Source organism: Microcaecilia unicolor, chromosome 11 (genome assembly GCF_901765095.1).
Source record: "Microcaecilia unicolor chromosome 11, aMicUni1.1, whole genome shotgun sequence".
NCBI lineage: Eukaryota > Metazoa > Chordata > Amphibia > Gymnophiona > Siphonopidae > Microcaecilia > Microcaecilia unicolor.
Genome location: NC_044041.1, coordinates 97,749,816 through 97,772,905, shown reverse-complemented (window position 1 = coordinate 97,772,905; position 23,090 = coordinate 97,749,816). Strand labels below are relative to the sequence as shown.

At 48.2% G+C, this 23,090-nt stretch overlaps 1 protein-coding gene across 2 annotated transcripts in view; it reads right to left on the bottom strand.

Annotated features, from left to right (window-relative positions):
* The window catches only part of DOT1L (DOT1 like histone lysine methyltransferase), a 642,515-nt gene that overhangs the window by 58,311 nt on the left and 561,114 nt on the right, over positions 1-23,090 (bottom strand). For both annotated transcript variants that reach the window (XM_030219845.1, XM_030219846.1), the window contains exon 25: positions 22,208-22,413. In XM_030219845.1, coding sequence (XP_030075705.1) covers positions 22,208-22,413 — 206 coding nt within the window. The remainder of the gene's footprint in view (positions 1-22,207; positions 22,414-23,090) is intronic.

The window sequence follows — 23,090 nt, the reverse complement described above, 5'->3', positions numbered from 1 at the left end:
AATGATCAATAGACCAGGCTAAAACTCTCAACTGATCCCTGACTCCTACCAGACCGGACAAGCTGCACAGGCTGCCTGTCTACCCTCTGCTGAGACTGAGAAAATACTGGCTTTTGTGGGATGGGCACAGGTTATATGTACATAGTTGAAGTTAGTGTTCTCAGTCTCCCTCTGCTGGTAGGCGAGCATAACCCACGCGTCTTGACCGGTCTGGAGGGTCGATGAGGAAGGATTGGTTATAGCTATCCCCAGAGCGCAAGGGAAAGATTGGATGCATTGGGTTCATGGAACAGGTCCCATGGGGCACCCTAAAACTGAACAGATGTTGGCAACTCTAAATATGTTGATCTGGTGGCCAGAAATGAAACATGACATACAGGATCATGTGGCCTCCTGTGTGATCTGTGCTTCATTTGGGAGACAAACTAAAAAGAAAAGGGGACAGCTGATGAGAGCGCCACCACGGGGCCCATTTGAGAGACTACAGATAGATCATGTGGGCCCTCACGGTAGTCGATTCCTTTTCCCACTGGGTAGAAGCTTTTCCTATATCAGATCAAACTGCTAGAACCACAGCTGAGGTCTTAACTATGCAATTTTTTACACGTTGGGGAATTCCTAAGACTACTGAATCTGATAATGGTCCTGCTTTTGTTTCTCAGCTAGTCAAGGAATTGTTTGATTTTCTAGGCATAGAGCAGCAATTGCACATTTCATACCATCCCCAAGCAGCGGGGCAGGTAGAACGTATGAATCAAACAAACAATTAAAGCACATCTCAGCCCTATGCTGAATCTGACAGGGAAAAATTGGGATCAGGCCCTCCCTTTGGTCCTTATGCGTATCACAGCCAATGTCTGTAAGTCCACGGGTTTTGCCCCCTATGAAGCCTTAATGAGCAGGCCAATGCCTCGATGGGAAAACCTGTTACACCCTTTTCTCCTGGAGGATCAGACTGTAGTTCTTGCAAATGAGTGGATGAAATCCCTGCAACACCACCTAAAAGAAATCCAGACCACTGTGCTGGCAAACACAGAAAAGTCTAGGGATTATCTGCAGGAGGTGCAGGCCAAAGATTCTGATTTATGACCACTCAAAGTGGGGAGTAAGGTCATGCTCCTAAACCCTAGACCACAGCTCCCCTTTGGCACAGCAAAGTGGGATGGACCATACTTGGTTACAGATGCACTAGGCCCAAGCCTATATCAGATCCTAAGGCCGGACAACCAGCGATGTTGGAAACACATCACTCAGTTGAAACAGATGCACTAGGCCCAAGCCTATATCAGATCCTAAGGCCGGACAACCAGCGATGTTGGAAACACATCACTCAGTTGAAACCTTATGGATAATTAGTGGTTACCAGTTTTTGTTCTCAGATTCCACCTGAATACAGCACAGACGACTGATTCCTGAAAACAGCATAGACGACTGATTCCTGAAAACAGCACAGACGACTGACTCCTGAAAACAGCACAGTGGCTGCCCTCCGAACAAAAAGATGTTTGAAGAGTGGTAACTATAGTAGCCACTCATAATGTATAGTATCTGTATAGTTGATACAAGCATTCGATAGTGATAACAATACTTAGTAAACATTAGTAAACATTATTTCTGTTGAGGTGTTATATAAGTAAGTTTATAAGTTAGTTAGTTAGTATAATTTAATAATCAGTGTGCTTCTAGTATGGCACATTTTCTGTTTAGTGTGGTATGTGTTCTCCTTTACCCAAGTCTCATTACAGGAACTATCGTCTGAATATGCACAATTGGTTGGACCAATTCCACAGATGGGGTATATCGCTATCAAGAAATACCCCCACCATTCCCTGAAGGAAAAGACCTGGTTATCCTGAGTTTCTGCTCGGTGCAAGACAGACCAGTCTACTATTCCCTGAACATCACGCACGTGAAATGGACTCCACCAATTTCCACTTCCCTAGACAGAACACAAGAATTGATTGCACCCCCAGAGAAATACTTTCTAGGCCCTCCTGCCTTGATTCTATACAATATTTCCTGTCAGGATAAAAGAACTTGGCAGATCACTTATATGTGGATTCAAATTAATCAACAGCACATTACTGAGACTTCTTTCTTTTTGATGTACTTTGTTTACCTACCACCTCTCCTCCCACCTCCCCTACCACTCCAGTTCCTCCTATTCTGTACCTCTCAGATATTAATTTGTTCCAGGAGGGGAAACCATTTCAGATTAAATACGATGCACCCCATGATGTTTTATATGATGTAGAATACCACTTTCTTACTTGGCATCTGTATCCTAAAGTATTTCTAGTCACTACCAAATATCCAAACTGCTCTCAATTTGTTGCCAACCACATACATATGCTTAATACATGGTTGGATATGCAGTCAGCCACACCCCCAGCCAATCCCTCTAGATACAAGCGGGAATTATTGGACACCATTTTAGGGGGCACAGGAACTGTACTGGGAGCCCTTAATACAATTGATATGGAAGTGCTCCGGAATAAGATGGGATCCACAGCTCAACATGCTTCTGAAGGGTTTACATCACAACATATTGTTAATGAGGCTTCAGCTAAACTATCTAATGTAATTGTAGTTACTTTTGCTCTTATATCACCCATTATAGAACAGAAAATTGTAACTTTAGCACATGAAGAATACAGGTTGGAAAAGAATATTTCATGAGCTATGGCCTGTGATCAAATACAGATCGAGCTTATTACTATCTTAAAGGAAATTCTAATCACGTCTAAGTTAGGCCACTGGCCACCATCTCTTGTTCAGATGGCTAGCACCAAATTACCAGAATTTGCTACAGCTCACCTTGATTGGTGGACGGTTACTGTTCCAATCTGTTCACAACAAGGATGCTCTATCTGTACTTTGATCCCATGGTCAGAACAACATAGTTATTTACCCTGTTGTTAATATTGGTGTGCAAGTTAATAATGTGATAATGTATCCTCTGGACCATCTCGCATGGGTGCAGCCCCTGGACAATAAGTGGACATCATTCAGACCAATGGACCCTAGCCTGTGCCAGCGGACACCCTTTCATTTCCAGTGTGAACCTCATCAGGGCCCGGGACCATGGGATGTGCTAAGAGGGGGATGAGGAGCCTAGATGGGGGGGTTGGTGAGACCCAGGGATAAAAAAAGGGAGCCTGAAAAGTGTACCCTCATGGAGGAATTGCTGCTCCTCAGTGGAAAAGGCTTAAAGAGTTGCTGAGGTTGAGCAGCAATTATCTTAAGGGTGGGGGTATGTAAGGATTATGAGGCTGTCCTACCCTGGTTAGGCCCCTAGAGGGCGCTGACCCCCCTAAAATGTCCAGGGAGAAGGGCTAGGTGAGTCAAAGGGGAGGTATAGCTGGAGCTCGCTAGGACCGGGGAGAGTCCTGGGGGTGGAAACAGGTGCAGCCGGTTATGGGCTGGGTCCTGTTTGCCATTAAACCCTTAATACCCCACCTGAGAAAGGGAGAGAGTGGGGGAGAGCTGGCAGCTGAAGAAGAGAGCTGGTAGCTGGAGATCCCCAGGTGAAGTACTGGCTGAGCCCTTTTGACTTGTGGTGAACGGGGTGCAAGGCAGGGAAGCTGGCTGGGGTAAGAAGGCCCTAGAGTGCCAGGATAAGAACTATGGGTTCAGAGAGCTACTGTGTGTCCCAGATGCCAAGGCTGTGTTTAGAACAGTGAAGAGAACTACTGTGTGTCCCAGATGCCAAGGCTGTGGTTAGAACAGTGAAGAGGTACTGTGTGTCCCAGAGTTAATATTGAGAAGAGACTGGGTGTCCTGGACTGAGCTAGTACTGAGCCAAAATGCCAGTGGGAAAGGGCTCAGGGGGAAGAAATAAAGGGACATGGGACTGTGCAAGAAGAAATGTTTAAACTGGAAGATTGCACTGAGAGGAAGAAAGGAAATGGTTAAGCTGGAAGAACTGTTGAGCTTGTGAAAGTGTTTTAAGCTAAGAGAGGTGTGCCCCATGGGCTGAAATAAAGATTTGTATGGAAGAAATCCTGTTGATAAGACCTGACTCTGTTTGCTTTTTTTGAGAACCAGGTCACCCCGAGTAAAAAGGGGTAGGATCTGAATTTGCATAAAATCTGCATACTAAGAACCAGCTCACCCTGAGTGAAAGAGGGACCTGGGAGCCTGAGGTGAGAGCTCCATCCTCACAATTCTTCACAATTAACTTCATCATGTTTACAATACGCTGTCCATCCACTCCCCCTGGGCATTGGAGAAGAGACTTTACACAAACTACTGAACTTTACTAAACTTCATGCCTATATGGACCATTTGAAAACAACCTCCACAGAAGTGAATCATACCATCACTTATGAGAATGGACAAATTAGACAAACTGTTCAAAATTTGGTACTATTCACCTACTGCTGATCATGTCTTTAATGTTTTAATTCACCCTATCATTATTGTAACTGGTGTACAAGTACTGCTATGCATTGGTATGATTTTCATGTGTTGTAAATTTAGACATATGTACAACTCTGTGCAAAGTTTAACCTATAAAATACCCTCACCCCTATAAGGCAGCTACACACACACACCGTACTTTCCTTCCCATCTGAATTTTTTTTTAACTACTTTCTTCCCAGCATTTACATTTTTAAATCTGGCATAGTAATTTGGTTTTTTGTGTAAACAGTCCCATACTTTGGAGCCACTCTAGTCTGGCAGGTTAATTTGAGCTTTGTATAACAGGCATCCTGGTACCAATAGGCCTTAACCTCCCAAATGCCTGCATCCCTTATGCTCTGTCCATTCTGCTCTAAGATGGGTAAGGTGGCATATTAAGGACTGCCCAACCTAAGACACAAGGCTTGGACTCATATTGGGATTTAAACATTTCACTACTGTGGAGATATGAATTAGCAGGAATACAACTGGAGGTATGGGAATAGTCTGTCACTACAGTAACAGATCAGGTACCCAGGTTTGCTTCCATCCTGCCTCCATGGAAAAAAAAAGGGGTGGAGATGTCAGGATTGCTGGAAGTCAAATTTATTGCTGGACATACTTATATTAATATGAAACCAGCTTGACATAATATTAAACCAGCTTCTGACCTCTGAGAACTTCCCCCCTCCCCTTCAGGACTCAGAGGATGAAACGGACCAAATGGCCTAATAGCCCTGTGTTTAATTGCTCTTGATCAGCATACTTTTTGTTCCATCTGGGAGCACAGCTCTCTTTGAGAACAAAGGAGGCCAGACATAGAGGCTCCATGTCTTCGGACTTCAAAAAGGACAACCTGTGAAATTGCTCATCTCTCCTGACTTCAAAGAAAAAGTACACTGGAGTTGGCTGGAGGTATAAAAACAGAGCACATGGTGCTGGGAGGGGGGGGGCAGCTCTCCCCCCTTCTCTCTGTCCAGGGCACTGCTCTCTGTCCAGGGCATCTCTGCCTCTCTCTCCCTGTCTCCCTGCAAGCAGAGCACACCGGGCTCTGCATGGACTACTTCTCTGTCTTTCCCCCTGCACACATATATACCTCTTGCAGCACAACCCCAAGGCTTCTCTCTTCTTCTGAACCAACACCCTATCCTTTCTTTCTCTTACTCTAAACACACCCCCAGAGACAGCCTTGTACCCTTTTACCTGTACTAAGTGCTGTAAGCATATATATATATCTGCAAAATATAATATACTTTATATATATCCAAACCCGTGTGGACTGTGTATTCTTTGAGAACCCACTGCCTCTGCGAACTGGACCCGGGACCAACCCTAGACAACGATTGCTGACAATTGTGAGCCCATTAGGGACAGAGAAAGTACCTGCAAATAATAACTGTAAACCACTTTGACTGTACCACAGAAATGTGGTATATCAAATCCCTCTTGTAGTACAAATAGTAAAATCTTAAACTGATAACAATATGATATTAGTAATCAAAGGAGATATGCAAGAGGAGGACTTGCACGTCAAAGCAACAAGCATGACAGAGAAAACTGGCTGCTGTATTCTGTAAAGTTTGTAAATGTTTTAGTTTACAAAGAAGAAAACCAGCAGAGACTGCATTACAATAGTCCAGATTAGAAAATAGAAATGTATGAAGCAATATGTGCATCATATGAAAAGAAAAATAACTGTGGATTGCTTGTAACTGTCATAGGGTAAAGAAACCTGCATTGAGCACATTCAAAATATGTGGGGTAAAAGTTAGTGCTGTGCCAATAATTACCCCTAGATATCTAAAGGAATCATCTGGTGTAAGTATAAAAGTTGAGCTGTTAAGTGTTCACTGGCCGCGTTGGGGGGGGAGGGGGGGGAGGAGGAGAAAGTCTGTGATCCAGAGACCTCTGGATATGAATCCAAAAGAGATTAAAAACACCAGATACTCCACTCAACTGGGAGCCAGCTGACTACCTGGACCAGGAGGGAAACTCAGAACTTGCAGCTGCTATACATTTCCATCCACCTGACTGAGAGAGAAAAACATTGAATGCCTGGAGCTGCTCACAAGGCTTATTTAGCACAGCACAATTCTATAATGTTCTCCCTCCACCTGCAGATCAATGGATATAACACTACCCACAAATTCTGGAATAGTTGTAAGGACGATAAGGAAAAGTCTTTGGTAGAGGGGACCATCCTTCTCTTGAAACCCAGCATGAGGACATTTTTAATTTCTGCAGTTGTGGGATCACCAAGATTCTTCTTAAGGACTGTGAATGTTAGCTCAGCCTCTACCAGGGATGCTAAGCACAGGCCAGGCTCTGAGACAGGATTTCTGCACGGCAGCACTACCATCATGTTTGAGCTGACCTACTTTACATGAGGTAGTGCAAACGCAAGGAAATGTCAGAGGCTCTCTCAAAAACTCCAATAAAACATTTCTAAAAACTACCCTCAAGCTAACTTTTATTGCTATTTGTCTAACAGTATGAAGATAAAATGAAGATACATACCTGTAGCAGGTATTCTCCGAGGACAGCAGGCTGATTGTTCTCACGACTAGGCTGACATTCTCGGCAGCCCCGATGATCGCAAAATCTTCCTAGCAACAAAGGTTTGCTAGAGCCTTTGAGCGCGAACGGTGCGCGCACCGCGCATGTGCAGCCATCCGCTTCCCGCCCGACGCGCGAGAGTCCCTTCAGTTTGATAACAAAGCAAAGAAGGAAAAACAACTCCAAAGGGGAGGCGGGCGGGTATGTGAGAACAATCAGCCTGCTGTCCTCTGAGAATACCTGCTACAAGTATGTATCTTCATTTTCTCAGAGGACAAGCAGGCTGCTTGTTCTCACGACTGGGGTATCCCTAGCCCCCAGGCTCACTCAAAACAACAAAGAAAGGTCAATTGGGCCTCGCAACGGCGAGGACATAACAGAGATTGACCTACGAAGAAAACATCTAACTGAGAGTGCAGCCTGGAACAGATCAAAAATGGGCCTAGGGGGGTGCAGTTGGATTCTAAACCCCAAACAGATTCTGCAGCACCGACTGCCCAAACCGACTGTCGCGTTGTGTATCCTGCTGAAGGCAGTAGTGAGTTGTGAATGTATGGACTGAAGACCACCGCGCAGCCTTGCAAATCTCTTCTATAGTGGCTGACTTCAAGTGGGCCACTGACACTGCCATGGCTCTAACACTATGAGCCGTGACATGACCCTCAAGAGTCAGCCCAGCTTGGCCGTAAGTGAATGAAATGCAATCTGCTAGCCAATTTGAAATGGTGCATTTCCCCGACAGCAACTCCCCTTCTGTTGGGGTCGAAAGAAACAAACATTTGGGCCGACTGTCTGAAGGAGCTTGTCCGCTCCACATAGAAGGCCAATGCTCTCTTGCAGTCCAATGTATGCAACTGACGTTCAGCAGGGCGGGTATGAGGACGGGGAAAAAATGTTGGCAAGACAATTGACTGGTTCAGATGGAACTCCGACACCACCTTTGGCAGGAACTTAGGGTGAGTGCAGAGGACTACTCTGTTATGATGAACTTTAGTATAGGGAGCATGGGCTACCAAAGCTTGAAGCTCACTGACCCTACGAGCTGAAGTAACAGCCACCAAGAAAATGACCTTCCAGGTCAAGTACTTCAGATGGCAGGAATTCAAAGGCTCAAAAGGAGGTTTCATCAGCTGGGTGAGAACGACGTTGAGATCCCATGACACTGGTGGAGGTCTGACAGGGGGCTTTGACAAAAGCAAACCTCTCATGAAGTGAGCAACTAAAGGCTGTCCAGAGATAGGCTTACCCTCTACACGTTGATGATAAGCACTAATTGCACTAAGGTGAACTCTTACGTTGTTGGTCTTGAGATCAGACTCTGAAAAATGTAGAAGGTATTCAAGCAGGGTCTGTGTAGGACAAGAGCGAGGATCTAGGGCCTTGCTGTCACACCAGACGACAAACTTCCTCCATTTGAAAAAGTAACTCGTCTTAGTGGAATCTTTCCTGGAAGCAAGCAAGACTCGGGAGACACCTTCAGAAAGACCCAAGGAAGCGAACTCTACGCCCTTAACATCCAGGCCGTGACAGCCAGAGACTGGAGGCTGGGATGCAGAAGCGCCCCCTCGTTCTGAGTAATGAGGGTTCGAAAACACTCCAATCTCCACGGTTCTTCGGAGGACAACTCCAGAAGAAGATGGAGCCAAATCTGATGCGGCCAGAAGGAAGCAATCAGAATCATGGTTCCGCGGTCTTGCTTGAGTTTCAGCAAAGTCTTCCCCACCAGAGGTATGGGAGGATATGCATACAGAAGGCCTGCCCCCCAATGAAGGAGAAAGGCATCTGACGCTAGTCTGTCGTGGGCCTGAAGTCTGGAACAGAACTGAGGGACCTTGTGATTGAGCTGAGTGGCAAAAAGATCCTCCGAGGGGGTGCCCCACACTCGGAAGATCTTGCGTACCACGCCCGAGTTGAGCGACCACTCGTGAGGTTGCATTATCCTGCTCAACCTGTCAGCCAGCATGTTGTTTACGCCTGCCAGATACGTGGCTTGGAGAAGCATGCCATTACGGCAAGCCCAAAGCCACAGCTGGACGGCTTCCCGACACAGGGGGCGAGATCTGGTGCCCCCCTGCTTGTTGATGTAGTACATGGCAACCTGTCTGTCTGAATTTGAATAATTTGATTGGACAGCCGATCTCTGAAAGCCTTTAGAGCGTTCCAGATCGCTCGCAACTCCAGGAGATTGATCTGAAGACCTGATTCCTGGAGGGACCAAGCTCCTTGAGTGTGAAGCCCGTCTATATGGGCTCCCCACCCCAGGAGAGATGCGTCCGTTGTCAGCACTTTTTGCGGCTGAGGAATTTGGAAGGGACGTCCCAAAGTAAAATTGGAATGAAATGTCCACCACTGAAGGGAATGGTGAAAGTCGGTGGGTAGCTGGATCGCATGCTCTAGATTCCCTGCAGCTTGATACCACTGGGAAGCTAGGGTCCATTGAGCCAATCTCATATGAAGACGAGCCATGGGAGTCACATGAACTGTGGAGGCCATATGGCCTAGAAGCCTCAACATCTGCAGAGCTGTGATCTGCTGTGACGCTCTGCCCATGGAAAGAAGAGACAGAAGGTTGTCTGCCCTCGCCTCGGGGAGACAGGCATGAGCCGCCTGTAAGTCCAGCAGAGCTCCTATAAATTCTAGTTTTTGAACTGGAAGAAGGTGGGACTTCGAGTAATTTAGATCAAACCCGAGTAGCTCCAGCAGTTGAATAGTCATCTGCATGGACTGTAGAGCTCCTGCCTCCGAGGTGTTCTTCACCACCCAATTGTCGAGATAAGGGAACATATGCACTCCTAGTCTGCATAGCGACGCTGCAACCACCGCCAGGCATTTTGTAAACACTCTGGGCGCAGATGCGAGACCAAAGGGCAGCACACAATACTGGAAGTGCTGTGTTCCCAGACGGAATCGAAGATACTTCCTGTGAGCGGGAAGTATCAGGATGTGTGTATAAGCATCCTTTAAGTCCAGAGAGCATAGCCAATCGTTTTCCTGAATCATGGGAAGAAGGGTGCCCAGGGAAACCATCCTGAACTTTTCTCGGACCAGGAATTTGTTCAGGGTCCTTAGGTCTAGGATGGGACGCATCCCCCCTGTTTTGTTTTCCACAAGGAAGTACCTGGAATAGAATCCCAGCCCTTCTTGCCCTGGTGCAACGGGCTCGACCGCATTGGTGCTGAGAAAGGCGGAGAGTTCCTCTGCAAGTACCTGCCTGTGCTGGAAGCTGAAGGACTGAGCTTCCAGTGGGCAATTTGGAGGTGTGGAAATCAAACTGAGGGAGTATCCTAGCCAGACTATTTGAAGAACCCACCGATCGGAGGTTATGAGAGATCACCTTGGGTGAAAAAATTTTAACATCCCTCCGACCGGCAGATCATCCAGTACAGACACTATGCTCAACTGGAGCCAGTCAAAAGCCCGCCCTTTGCTTTTGCTGGGGAGCTGCAGGCGCCTGTCTGGGCGTACGCTGTTGACGAGAATGAGTGCGCTGGGGTTGAGCCTGAGAAGGCGGGTTGTACCTATGCTTATTGTAAGCATAGGGAGCATTCCGCCTTCCCTGGAAAAAAACGTCTACCTGATGAGGTAGATGCTGAAGGCGCCTGGTGGGAGAGATTGTTGAGGGCGGGTTCCCGCTGGCTGAGCTGTTCGACTACCTGCTCGACTTTCTCGCCAAAAATATTATCCCCCCCCAGCAAGGAACATCCGCTAGCCGCTGCTGGACTCTATTGTCCAGGTCAGAGGCACGCAGCCATGAGAGTCTGTGCATCACTATACCTTGAGCAGCGGATCTGGATGCAACATCAAAAGAGTTGTAAGCACCCCTGGACAGGAATTTACGACATGCCTTCAGCTGCCTGACCACCTCCTGAAAAGGCCTGGCCTGCTCCGAAGGGAGCTGATCAACCAAGTCCGCCAGTTGCTTCACATTGTTCCGCAAGTGGATGCTTGTGTAGGACTGAATTTTGGACACGAGCACAGAGGACTGATAGGCCTTCCTCCCAAAAGAGTCCGGAGTTCTAGATTCTCGTCCCGAGGGCGCCGAGGCAAAATCTCTAGAACTCTTGGCTCTCTTGAGAGCAGAATCCACAACCATAGAGTCGTGACGTAACTGCGACTTCATCACCTCAGGCTCTCCATGGATTCGGTACTAGGACTCAACCTTCTTGGGGATGGTGGGATTAGAGAGTGGTTTCGTCCAGTTCTTCAGCAATGTCTGCTTAAGGACATTATGCAGAGGAACAGTGGACAACTCCTTAGGTGGCGAAGGATAGTCAAGGACCTTGAACATCTGGGCCCTGGGCTCATCCTCAGATACCATGGGGAAGAGAATAGCCACAGACATTTCCCGCACAAAGGAGGAGAAAGCATTCTTTCAGGCGAAGGAGTGGGATCAGAAGGAAGACCACAAGACTCCTCAGAAGAGAAATACGTCGGATCCTCCTCTTCTCCCCACAAAGCATCCTCCTCAGTGTCGGTCATGAGTTCGCGAACTGTAGTCCGAAACTGGGCCCGTCTCGACTCCGAGGAACCACGTCCTCGATGACGACGTCGAGAAGTCGACTCCCGCACTGGCGGCGATGAAGCTCCCTCCAGCGATGTCAACCTGGGTGGCAGCTGAGGCCAATGCCGCAAGCAGCATCGGCATCAGAGACCGCACCACAGGCACAGAACCAGCTGCCGCTTCCATCAACGTTACCGAGGACGCAAGCACCCCCGGTACCGGAACAGACTGATGAAGCAGCCCTCCAGGAGACCTGGAAGAATGGCTCGGAGGTGCACGTCCAGAGTGTCTGCCGGGAAAGGCTGTGGGGCTGGTGTAGGAGCCGGAGGCAGAACCTGTGCACAGCAGGGAGGCGGTACCGGACTGTCCGAAGACCGACACCTCTTAGATGGAGGGTGAGCGGTCCTCCCAGCGTCGACGCTTCTCGGGTGCCGAACTCCTCAACGCCCTGGAGCTCCTGGTACCATGTGTGGAAGGAGATCGATGCCGATGCTTCTTAGCCTTTGCTCGATGCATGGCATCGGTACTCCTTGGTACCGATGAGGAGGATGTCGAATTTACACGCCTCCTCAAGTGGTCGGTCCTGATGGGCCTGCACAGCAGAAGCCACTCGATGGCTCACTGCTCCCAGCGTGCGGTGGGTCTCCGGACAGGTATTACCTGCTCTCCCGATGTCGATGCCATCTCCGGTGCCGATGTCGACAACGCCGACATCAAAGTGCCGGGCAAAGCTCCAAACAGATGTTCCCGCTGAGCCTTTCTCAACGCCTGTGTCAGCTTTTTAAAGCTAAGACACAACTTACACGCGTCTGGGCGATGGTCGGGCCCAAGGCACTGGATACACCACGAATGGGGATCGGTACCTGAGATTGCCCGGCTACACCAACCGCACTTCTTGAAGCCGCTGGGAATCCTCGATGCCATGGACGAAAAAATAGCATCGGCGAAGTCAAAATTCTTGATGGTGCCAAGAAAAAAGGCCACAAAAAGGAGAAACGCGATCGCGCAGCCCAAAAGGGGTCGCGACGGCAGTGAAAGAAAACTTAAAGAGGGCCCAACTCTAAAAATGAAAAGGAACTTCTTTTTTTTTTTTTTTAACAGGAGAACAAACGAATAAAACAAAGAAAAAAGTGCGAAAACTCGCAACCAAAAACAAAGGTTCTTTCTCAGGGCACAGAGAGAGATGGCGAAAACAACTGCTCCCTACTACGGAAAGAGAAAAAATTGACGGGACTCTCGCATGACAGGCTCGAAGCGGATGGCTGCGCGCGCTTGAACGCTCTAGCAAACTTTTGTTGTTAGGAAGATTTTCCAATCATCGGGGCTGCCGTGGACCTCACCCTAGTCGTGAGAACAAGCAGCCTGCTTGTCCTCGGAGAAATATATAAATCATATCAGCAAGTGCAACAGCAAATGGTTTCCTTGTTTGGAAGTCTACTAACACACCTTTATTGCAAAACTGTCCACAATGAAGTGACAGGACTGAACGGGTATTCTCTAACAACTCTTTGTTATAATAATGACAGTTTACTACGCACAACTGAATCTGAAAAAGTGAAAAACTGTAAAGATAAAACCTAGATCTAACTTTGTTGTTTTTTTTTTTTTTTTAGTCTCCTATCACAGGTGTTAACCACAATGCAGAGAGAAGTACGGTAAAATTAGTCCTTACCTGATAATTTTCTTTCCATTAGTCCCAACAGATCAATCCAGAGACGAGTGGGTTATGTCTCCCCACCAGCAGGTGGAGATGGAGAGAACGCCAGAGCTCTGCAATAAAGGATATTGTGCAGCAGCCTCATTTTCAGTATTTTCAATACCAAAGCAGTGAGACCATAGGTCCATGAAGTACACTCCTACCTCTGTAACAACCAGGAAAAGAGCCAGCAGCCCCGTCTGCAGCGACAGCGACCTTTTTCCCTGTACCAGCCTCCTACCGGACCATGTCCTCAAGATAATCAACGCAACCTATGCAGGAAATTCTCACGATAGATCTGGAAGAAAGAGATAAACCCAGACAGCATGGCTTAGACAAGTACGAGAAAGGGTGGGCCTCTAAATTGATCTGTTGGGACTAATGGAAAGAAAATGATCAGATAAGGACAAATTTTACATTCCATAGTGTCCCACAGATCAATCCAAATGTACCAAAGCAGTCCTCAAGTGGGGTGGGATTGCCAAGCCAGAACAGGCCTCAAGAGAAGGCGCCGACACCAGGAGCAGAGGCAGAATGAGGGGGCAACAATATCAAGTAACCAGGCCTTTCAAGACTACGCAAGAAAGGTCTACAGAACTAAGGGAAGCGTCAGTGCCCAGTCTGAAAAAAACAAGATCTGAACATCAGGCAAGGAGATAGCCTGCACCACCCGGCTCAAGGACGAGGAAGTCTGACACTCACAGAGGGTGCGCCAGGGTCGACCTCCAGATGATGATGGGAGCCCCGACTATGGAAGCATTCCGGCACCTACTGTTGGAACAGCCACGCCAGCCATAAAGGATCCTACTTCGACAGTGAGCAACGTAACCAGGCTCACCAAGACCCGAGCGCCAGCAATGTAGCTAGACTCCAAACGACCTGGGTGGCCCACGCTGTACTGGTCACTAATCAGTCTAGACTCAGCACCTCAGGCCAGAACAATGCTTGACCCCAAGAAAGTGAGGCAGGCTAAGCAGACACTACACAAGACTCAAAGCCAGTGGGAAGAACAGGCTCACTCCCCTGGTAAGGAGCAAGGCTCGCCAGCAGAGCTGGTCCACAGCCAGACCTCCATGGAGAAGACCAAGGCCCGACAACCCGAGAGAGAGAGATTACGGGCAACAAACAGTGAGGGTTCCTAGCTTGGCTACCATTGGGGAAGTCAGGCTTTGCCGCCAGAGCAGGAGGAAGACTGCAGAGCCAGAGCCGGCCGCAACCCCCCCCAAGCCAGATGAGGAACTAGGTGTTAAAATCAGAGACAGCACCGGTCTTGACCACTCGAGTCAAGGCTAAGCCAGATTGGCAAAGCCAAAATACCGGCTCAGTAGGCAGGGACAGATGCTGACTAGACTGCCTGGTACCAGGTAAAACTCTGCGACTCGTCTGGCCAGACTTGACTCCCGGTAAAGGAGCAAAGTGCCACCTGCCGAACGGTAGCCCACTCAAAAAAGAGCTACAGTGAAAGGCCGGGCTCTAAAATCTGATAGGGGCATGGAAACCAGAGGCCGGCCTCTGAACGACCTCTGGAGAAGGAGCATGGCCCGACTCCATCGATGAAGCCAGTCCTGCCCTTGGGAAGGAGCAAGGCTCGACATAAGAAGAAGGAAGCACTGGCTTCCAAAGATGATGCACAAGTCTGTAGCCAACACCGGAACCAAACCAGGCAAGGGAGCAAAGCCTTCAACTGGAGTCAGGAACTGTCCCGACATCCACAGATGGGAAACGAGTCATCCAGGAGCGGGGTATAACCCCGCCTGCCATAGACAGAGGCCATAGACCTAACCAGAGAAGGAGTCCTGTACCCCCATAGTCATATGTCACCCAGAGAGCCAGAGTTTCAACTGCCAGATGAAAGATGGCTCCGCAGCCAGAAGCTGAAGTGAGACCCAACGTAAAGAAAAAGGAGCAACAACAAGAGCCTGAGGGAGACAGGCGCCACCTCTACAATCAGAGCAATGAACAAACCCCAAACACCGGGACATGGGCTCCCGAAGTAGAAACAGGCACGATATGATCGGACGGAGGAATGCTCGACATCCACAGATTGAGCAAAGGACGACCTCCAGCAGCAGAACTGTTCCAAACCCCCGAGAAGGGGCAAGGCCCGACGCCCAGTGACGGAGATAGGCTCGACATCCGGAGACAGTGCAATGGCCGTCCGGAGACGGACCGGTAGCTCGACCTCCGGAGACAGAGCAAGGCCAGAGGCTCATACACATAGCAAGGGACCTGAAAAGAAGGAGCAAGGTAGCACAGCGACACCAGTAATGGGTCAATTGACCTCATCCTGAATGGGCATAGAAAATAGAAAGGCCGCTGGCTAGCAGAGTCCCCCCCCTTTTTTTAAATAACGTCCAATGAGGGAAACTCAGAACTTACATGCGCTATGCATTTCCATCTACCTGAGAGACAGAGAAAAATACTGAATGCCTGAAGCTGCTCACAAGGCTTATATAGCACAGCAATTCTATATGTTTTCTCTCTCCACCTACAGGTCAATGGACATAACATTACCCACAAATTCTGGAATAGCTGTAAGGACGATAAGGAAAAGTCTTTGGTAGAGGGGACCATCCTTCTCTTGAAACCCAGCATGAGGACATTTTTAATTTCTGCAGTTGTGGGATCACCAAGATTCTTCTTAAGGACTCCAATAAAACATTTCTAAAAACTACCCTCAAATTAACTCTTACTGCTATTTGTCTAACAGTATGCAGATAAATATATAAATCATATCAGCAAGTGCAATAACGATGACTTCCCTGTTTGGAAGTCTACTTCGCACACCTTTACTGCAAAACTGTCCACAATGAAGTGACAGGACTGAACAGGTATTCTAACAAGGCTCAATGTCCGGAGACGGCACGGTGGCCCAACGTCTGTAGATGGAGCAATAGCCTGACAACTGTAGACGCAGCAAGGCTCGACCTCCTGAGACAAAGCAAGGCTCAACGTCTGGAAACTAAGCAAGGCCCGACAATCATAGACATAGCAAGGGACCTGAAAAGAAGGAGCAAGGTGGCATAGCGACACCAGTAATGGGTCAATTGACCTCGTCCTATATGGGCATAGAAAGTAGAAAGGTCATTGGCTAGTGGAATCCCTTCTTTTTTTTTTTTTTTTAATAACATCCCAAAAGATAAGGCCATAAATCATTATTAAAATGGACTTGAGGAAAATCCACTTTTTATTTCTAGGATCAGCAGCATAAAACAGGATCTCGTCAGGTACATGTAACCTGGATTGGTTACTTCCGGAAACAGAATGCTGGGCTTTAAGTACCCTCGATCTGCCCCAGTATGGCAACACTTATGTGCTTATGGATATGTTCCTAAACTGCCCCATTAGAACCAAAGCTGAACCCACAGCTTTGAAAGACTTGAAGAAACCAGCCTTGCACCTGAGACACTCAGGTGGAAAGCTAGACACCCCAAAACTACTTAGAGCAAACACTGCACCTGGAGAAAAATGCCACCCTGTCAGCCCCTATGTTGCCGGAATACCATGGCACCCAAGAAAATATATTGTACTGTTTCGGGATCTTGTCAGGTACATGTAACCTGGATTGGTCACTTCCCGAAACAGGATGCTGGGCTTGAAGGACCCTCGATCTGCCCCAGTATGGCAACACTTATGTGCTTATGGACATGTTCCTAAACTGCCCCATTAGAACCAGAGCTGAGCCCACAGCTTCTAAAGACCTGAAGAAACCAGCCTTACACCCGAGAACCTTGGGTGGAAGGCTAGCCACCCCAAAACTACTTAGAACAAACACTGCACCTGGAAAAATATGCCACCCTATCAGCTCCTAAGGTGCTGGAATACCATGATACCCAAGAAAACTCTATGGGGAGAGCCCGAGTGTCATCAATGAACTCCAAATGCAACACTTCTCCAAAAGACACAGTGCCAACAGCAGAAGGCCTGATACCATCTGTACTGCCCTGCTTTGTGAAAGTATTTGGAGTAAATCTAGGAAAAAACAGAACTTTGGAGAAGACCTCCAGTGTGAAAAAATGTGGAAGTGTGACCAGAATGCATAGCCGATAGGCAGAGGACATGGGTCAATCCCAGTCTATACCTCTGGTTACCCGGCACTTGGAAATACCGCCCGGAGGAAACAGTAAACATCACGTGACAGATGTGCCCACAAAAGCTAGCAAGGGAGGAAACCAACAGTATAGAAACACCTCACCACCTTCAGATTAAGATGCAGCAAGCATGTAAGACAAAAAGAGCTGTAAATACTCATGTCCAACATACCCTGGCAGAGGAATGAAGTTCATTTCTATCTAATGCGCCACATTAACTCATAGGAGATACTATCCTGAGCTAATTCAACAGCAAAAATTGGGTTCTAAAGGGCCACATACAACACTGCAATAAGGGCCGGAGGTCTGCACGTTACAAGAGAAGTCATAGGAACACTGTGCAGGCAAATCCAGATGGCAGCATAGCTCTTCACCTGAATACCATCTTATGATGAGGAGAACTACTGCCAAAAATAGTAAAAACAACGTACGACCACTTAAATTTCCGGAAAGAACTGAAAACAAACCTGTTCACTACTACTACTACTACTATTTAGCATTTCTATAGCGCTACAAGGCTTACGCAGCGCTGCACAAACATAGAAGAAAGACAGTCCCTGCTCAAAGAGCTTACAATCTAATAGACAAAAAATAAAGTAAGCAAATCAAATCAATTAATGTGTACAGGAAGGAGGAGAGGAGGGTAGGTGGAGGTGAATGGTTACAAGTGGTTACGAGTCAAAATCAATGTTAAAGAAGTGGGCTTTCAGTCTAGATTTAAAAGTGGCCAAGGATGGGGCAAGAAGTAGGGGCTCAGGAAGTTTATTCCAGGCGTAGGGTGCAGCGAGACAGAAGGCGCGAAGTCTGGAGTTGGCAGTAGTGGAGCAGGGAACAGATAAGAAGGATTTATCCATGGAGCGGAGTGCACGGGAAGGGGTGTAGGGAAGGACGAGTGTGGAGAGATACTGGGGAGCAGCAGAATGAGTACATTTATAGGTTAGTAGAAGAAGTTTGAACAGGATGCGAAAACGGATAGGAAGCCAGTGAAGAGACTTGAGGAGAGGGGTAGTATGAGTAAAGCGACCCTGACGGAAGACGAGACGGGCAGCAGAGTTTTGAACCGATTGGAGAGGGAAGAGGTGACTAAGTGGGAGGCCAGCAAGAAGCAGATTGCAGTAGTCTAAACGAGAGGTGACAAGGTTGTGGATGAGGGTTTTGGTAGAGTGCTCGGAAAGAAAGGGGCAGATTTTATGGATGTTGTAAAGAAAGAAACGACAGGTCTTGACAATCTGCTGGATATAAACAGAGAAGGCGAGAGAAGAATCAAAGATGACCCCAAGGTTTCGAGCTGAGGAGACAGGGAGAATGAGAGAGCCATCAACAGAAATATAAAACGGGGGGAGTGGGGAGGTGGGTTTGGGGGGAAAAATGAGAAGCTCGGTTTTAGTCATGTTTAATTTCAGGTGGCGTTGAGACATCCAGACAGCAATGTCAGACAAGCACGCTGAAACTTTGGTTTGGATGCAAAGTGAGATATCAGGGGTAGAAAGGTAGATTTGGGAGTCATCAGTGTCCCGTCCCGGGTCCTTACCTGTGCTCCCGCGGGGGGGAGCGATGGTCGGCGGGGCTCGCGGGGTCCAGGGCGGCGGAGACGCGCCGCCGACGGGGCCGGCGCTGCCGCGGGTCGGCCCGAGGCCGGTGACCCGCTGGAACGAACGCCGGCCTCGAGGAGGGGAACACACCGGCCAAGATGGTGGCGCCGGCGTCGTCGTCTCCCTGGCCCGGAGCGGACCAGCGAGCAAGCTCCGCCTACTCGCGCCGGATTGGCGCATTGAAGTGGAGACTCCGCCTGCAAGGCAGGCTGGCCAATCCAGGCGCTCCTTGCCTGCCAGGGCCGGGGGGATTGGCTCCTCTTCCAGGGAGGGGATGGACTGGCGGGAGATTTAAACTACGGAACGGGAAGGGTCCAGTGCTTCCGTTTCAGATGTCAGAAGCCGACACAGTGGATCTCGGAGTGTTGCTCTTCAGAGACTGGTTCCATCTTCAGGCTAGTCGTCCTTGCTAGCCACCTTCAGAGACTGTGTTCCTCTTCAGCGCTAGTCGTCCTTGCTAGCCACCTTCAGAGACTGTGTTCCATCTTCAGGCTAGCCGTCCTTGCTAGCCACCTTCAGAGACTGTGTTCCTCTTCAGCGCTAGCCGTCCTTGCTAGCCACCTTCAGAGACTGTGTTCCATCTTCAGGCTAGCCGTCCTTGCTAGCCACCTTCAGAGACTGTGTTCCTCTTCAGCGCTAGCCGTCCTTGCTAGCCACCTTCAGAGACTGTGTTCCTCTTCAGCGCTAGCCGTCCTTGCTAGCCACCTTCAGAGACTGTGTTCCTCTTCAGCGCTAGCCGTCCTTGCCAGCCACCTTCAGAGACTGTGTTCCTCTTCAGCGCTAGCCGTCCTTGCTAGCCACCTTCAGAGACGGTGTTCCTCTTCAGCGCTAGCCGTCCTTGCTAGCCACCTTCAGAGACTGTGTTCCTTTTCAGTGCTAGCCGTCCCTGCTAGCCGTCTGCAGAGACTGTGTTCCTCTTCAGTGCTAGCCGTCCTTGCTAGCTGCCCTTCAGAGACTGCGTTGCTGACTACCAGCCAGGCCGGCCATCACCCCGCGGTTCCAGCAGTCCTGCTGGCCGCCTGCAGCTGGGGGCTCAACCCTTGGTGAACGGCGGTCGCCGCGGGTGAAGATTCGGGGTGCGCGGCTGTCCTCTGAGGTCTTGCGGGGCCTCAGGGAACCTAAGGGCTCACCTATAACAGAATCAGGACAATCAGCATAGAGATGGTAGGAAAAGCCATGGGATGAGATTAATGAACCAAGGGAAGAAGTGTAGATAGAAAAGAGGAGGGGACCAAGAACAGAACCCTGAGGTACGCCGACAGGCAGAGGGATAGAAGTAGACGAGGATCCACCAGAGTGAACACTGAAGGTGCAGAGGGAGAGATAGGAAGAGAACCAGGAAAGGACAGAGCCCTGGAATCCAAGTGAGGACAGGGTATCGAGGAGTATGCTGTGATCTACAGTGCCAAAAGCAGCGGAAAGATCAAGAAGAATGAGGATGGAATAGAAACCTCTGGATTTAGCCAGTAATAGGACATTGGAGACTTTAGTAAGCACAGTTTCGGTTGAGTGGAGAGGGCGAAAACCAGATTGTAGTGGGTCAAGAATAGCATGTGAGGAGAGAAAATCAAGGCAGCGGTGGTGAACAGCACGCTCAAGTAATTTGGAGAGAAAAGGGAGGAGGGAGATGGGTCGGTAATTAGAGGGACAAGTAGGGTCGAGTGAAGGCTTCTTAAGGAGAGGTGTGACCACAGCATGTTTAAAGGCAGTAGGGACAGTTGCAGTGGAAAGTGAGAGGTTGAGAATGTGACAGATAAAAGGAATAAGAGCAGGTGAGATGGCATTAAGAAGGTGGGTGGGAATGGGATCAGAGGAACAGGTGGTACATTTTGAGGAAGAAAGGAGAAGTGTAGTTTCCTCTATAGTAACTTCAGGAAAGGAGGAAAAGGAATGAGGGGAAGGAGAGAGAGGGGAACGGATTAGTGGAGGGAGAGGTGGCGAGGTAGTGAATTCAAGGTTTATCTTCAGAAAGGCATATCCCACCGACCCAACTTAAAAGCCTGAGCACCTGCAACAAAACAAAACCAAAAATTGTAATGGACACACCCCAACTCCCCTCTTCCTCCCTACCTACCTTACATGAACCTATGCTACTACAACACCACCTGTATTTGTTCATTCCAGAACTGGTGAACGCCACTACGGTCCTATGTAAGCCACATTGAGCCTGCAAATAGGTGGGAAAATGTGGGATACAAATGTAACAAACAAACAAATAAATAAATAAAATGCAAATAGTAGAACGCGACCCAATCAAACCAAGAGTCTACCGGGACTAAAAATGTAGGGTACAACAAAAGTCCCCCCCCCCCCCCCCCCCCCCCGGGTGAAGAGCGGGTCAGAGAACCGACCTATCAAATTGAGCCCCAGTACCTCCGCAAGTGTTTTGCCTGTGCATCCGGGAGAACCGAAGGCCAGCATGAACCGTGGAACTGAGAACTGCCTGGACGCATAGTACCAAGCACTAAGTCCTGGCACAAGATGGCATCAACAACAGCGCAACCACCCCACAGACCGCCAAAATCACGGCACGGTCTCCTCAAGTACAAACGATAGCCTTCGAGATTAAGGACCAGCAAAGAACAAACAGTAGAGCTGGGGCACCCAACACAGGGAAAAAAACATCCTTGCTCAGTGCCATGAAAGGCAAACAAAATTGAACAGCTCCCACCGGTATATGAAGGAAATGACACTCACCGTGTATTAATGCAGAAACAGAGCACAAAGAGAGGAAAATATATCAACTCCTGTTGCGGCCAGCACAGAGCTGGCACCTTGTTGTTTTATATTGCTCTGCTAGTTCTCGCTGCTTTTATTTTTTTTTTTTGAAAGATGCAGGAGTGTCAGGAAGCAGAAGATTAGAGCGATGGAATGCCATAAGGTCCTCGAGGCAGGGAAGGGGTAGGGGAGGGACCTGGGCACCACCAGCTGTACCTCCGTATTGCTGGCCACACACAGCCACAACCCCCCAGCTCAACGAAACCTGAAAGAACAGGCTAGGAGCAAATCCCAGTCCAGAGAGCTGCACAGGACATGTCTATCCACCTGCTGAGATAGAGAGAATACTGAAAATGAGGCTGCTGCACAGTATCCTTTATGGCAGCACTCTGGCGTTCTATCTCCACCTGCTGGTGGGGGGGACATAACCTACTCATCTCTGGATTGATCTTTGGGACACTGTGGAAAAGGTAGACAATTTTCTTACATAGAGATTTCTCTAAATATGAAACCTTTAATAATCAATAGAAATGCTACAACTTGCCATATGAATACAAGTGTGTTCAACTTACTTGACGCAGAACTTTACCATAATCCTATGGCATGTGGTATTTGTGTACATACCTATGACTCATGCCCAAGGACTCACCTAGTGCTATTGTGCTCATCTTCAGATTCCTGCTCTTCATCGGAGGTCACTGGCAGAAAATGGATGCCATTCGACTGACCAATTGGTTTCTCTTTTTTCAATACCGGGGGTTGGTCATTGTCCTGATAAGGGGCTGGAGAATTCTTCAGCGAGTTTTCAGGTGAAGAAATGGCTGTTATTTCTAAAGGTTGGTTAATGTTACTGACCTATTATTAAAACAAAAGGCGCCTGTAATAAGTATGATGTATAAAATGTAATCAAGCCTGCCAAATGGGTGTTGTGCAATTGCTAATGCATGCTATTAAAACTCTTTATGCATACCCTCTCCCCCTATCAAACCCTGTAAGTGTTTAGCCAGGACCACTGCTGAGTATATTATGCACCTGTTGGTCAGAGTGAACACCCTCTTCTGGTTCCATGGCCAACTTAGTTAGATAGGGGGAAGTGTTTTCCGACGACTCTTAGGACAGGTCCCCTTCCAATGATGAGGTCATACAAAGGAGCTTTCCTTTTATCACCACTAAAGTAGAAGTTGAGCTACATCCCAAGCAGTTGCCTATTTTGCCTACCTCTTCTGACATTCCCGGTATTAGCCTATGTCTCTCACATATAAGACATCTTAAGAAGGGACTCAATGTGGTATCAAAAGCTAACACATTTAAAGCAGGGGTTCTCAACCTAGTCCTTAGGATATACCCAGCCAATCAGGTTTTCAGGATACCCACATTGAACGTGTATGAGACAGATTTGCATATAATGGAGACAGTGCAAGCAAACTTATCTCAAGTATATTAATTGTGGATATCTTGATTACCAAACTAGTTTAGTGTGTCCCAAGGACTGTATTGCGAACCTCTGATTTAAAGGATCAATAAAAACCTAA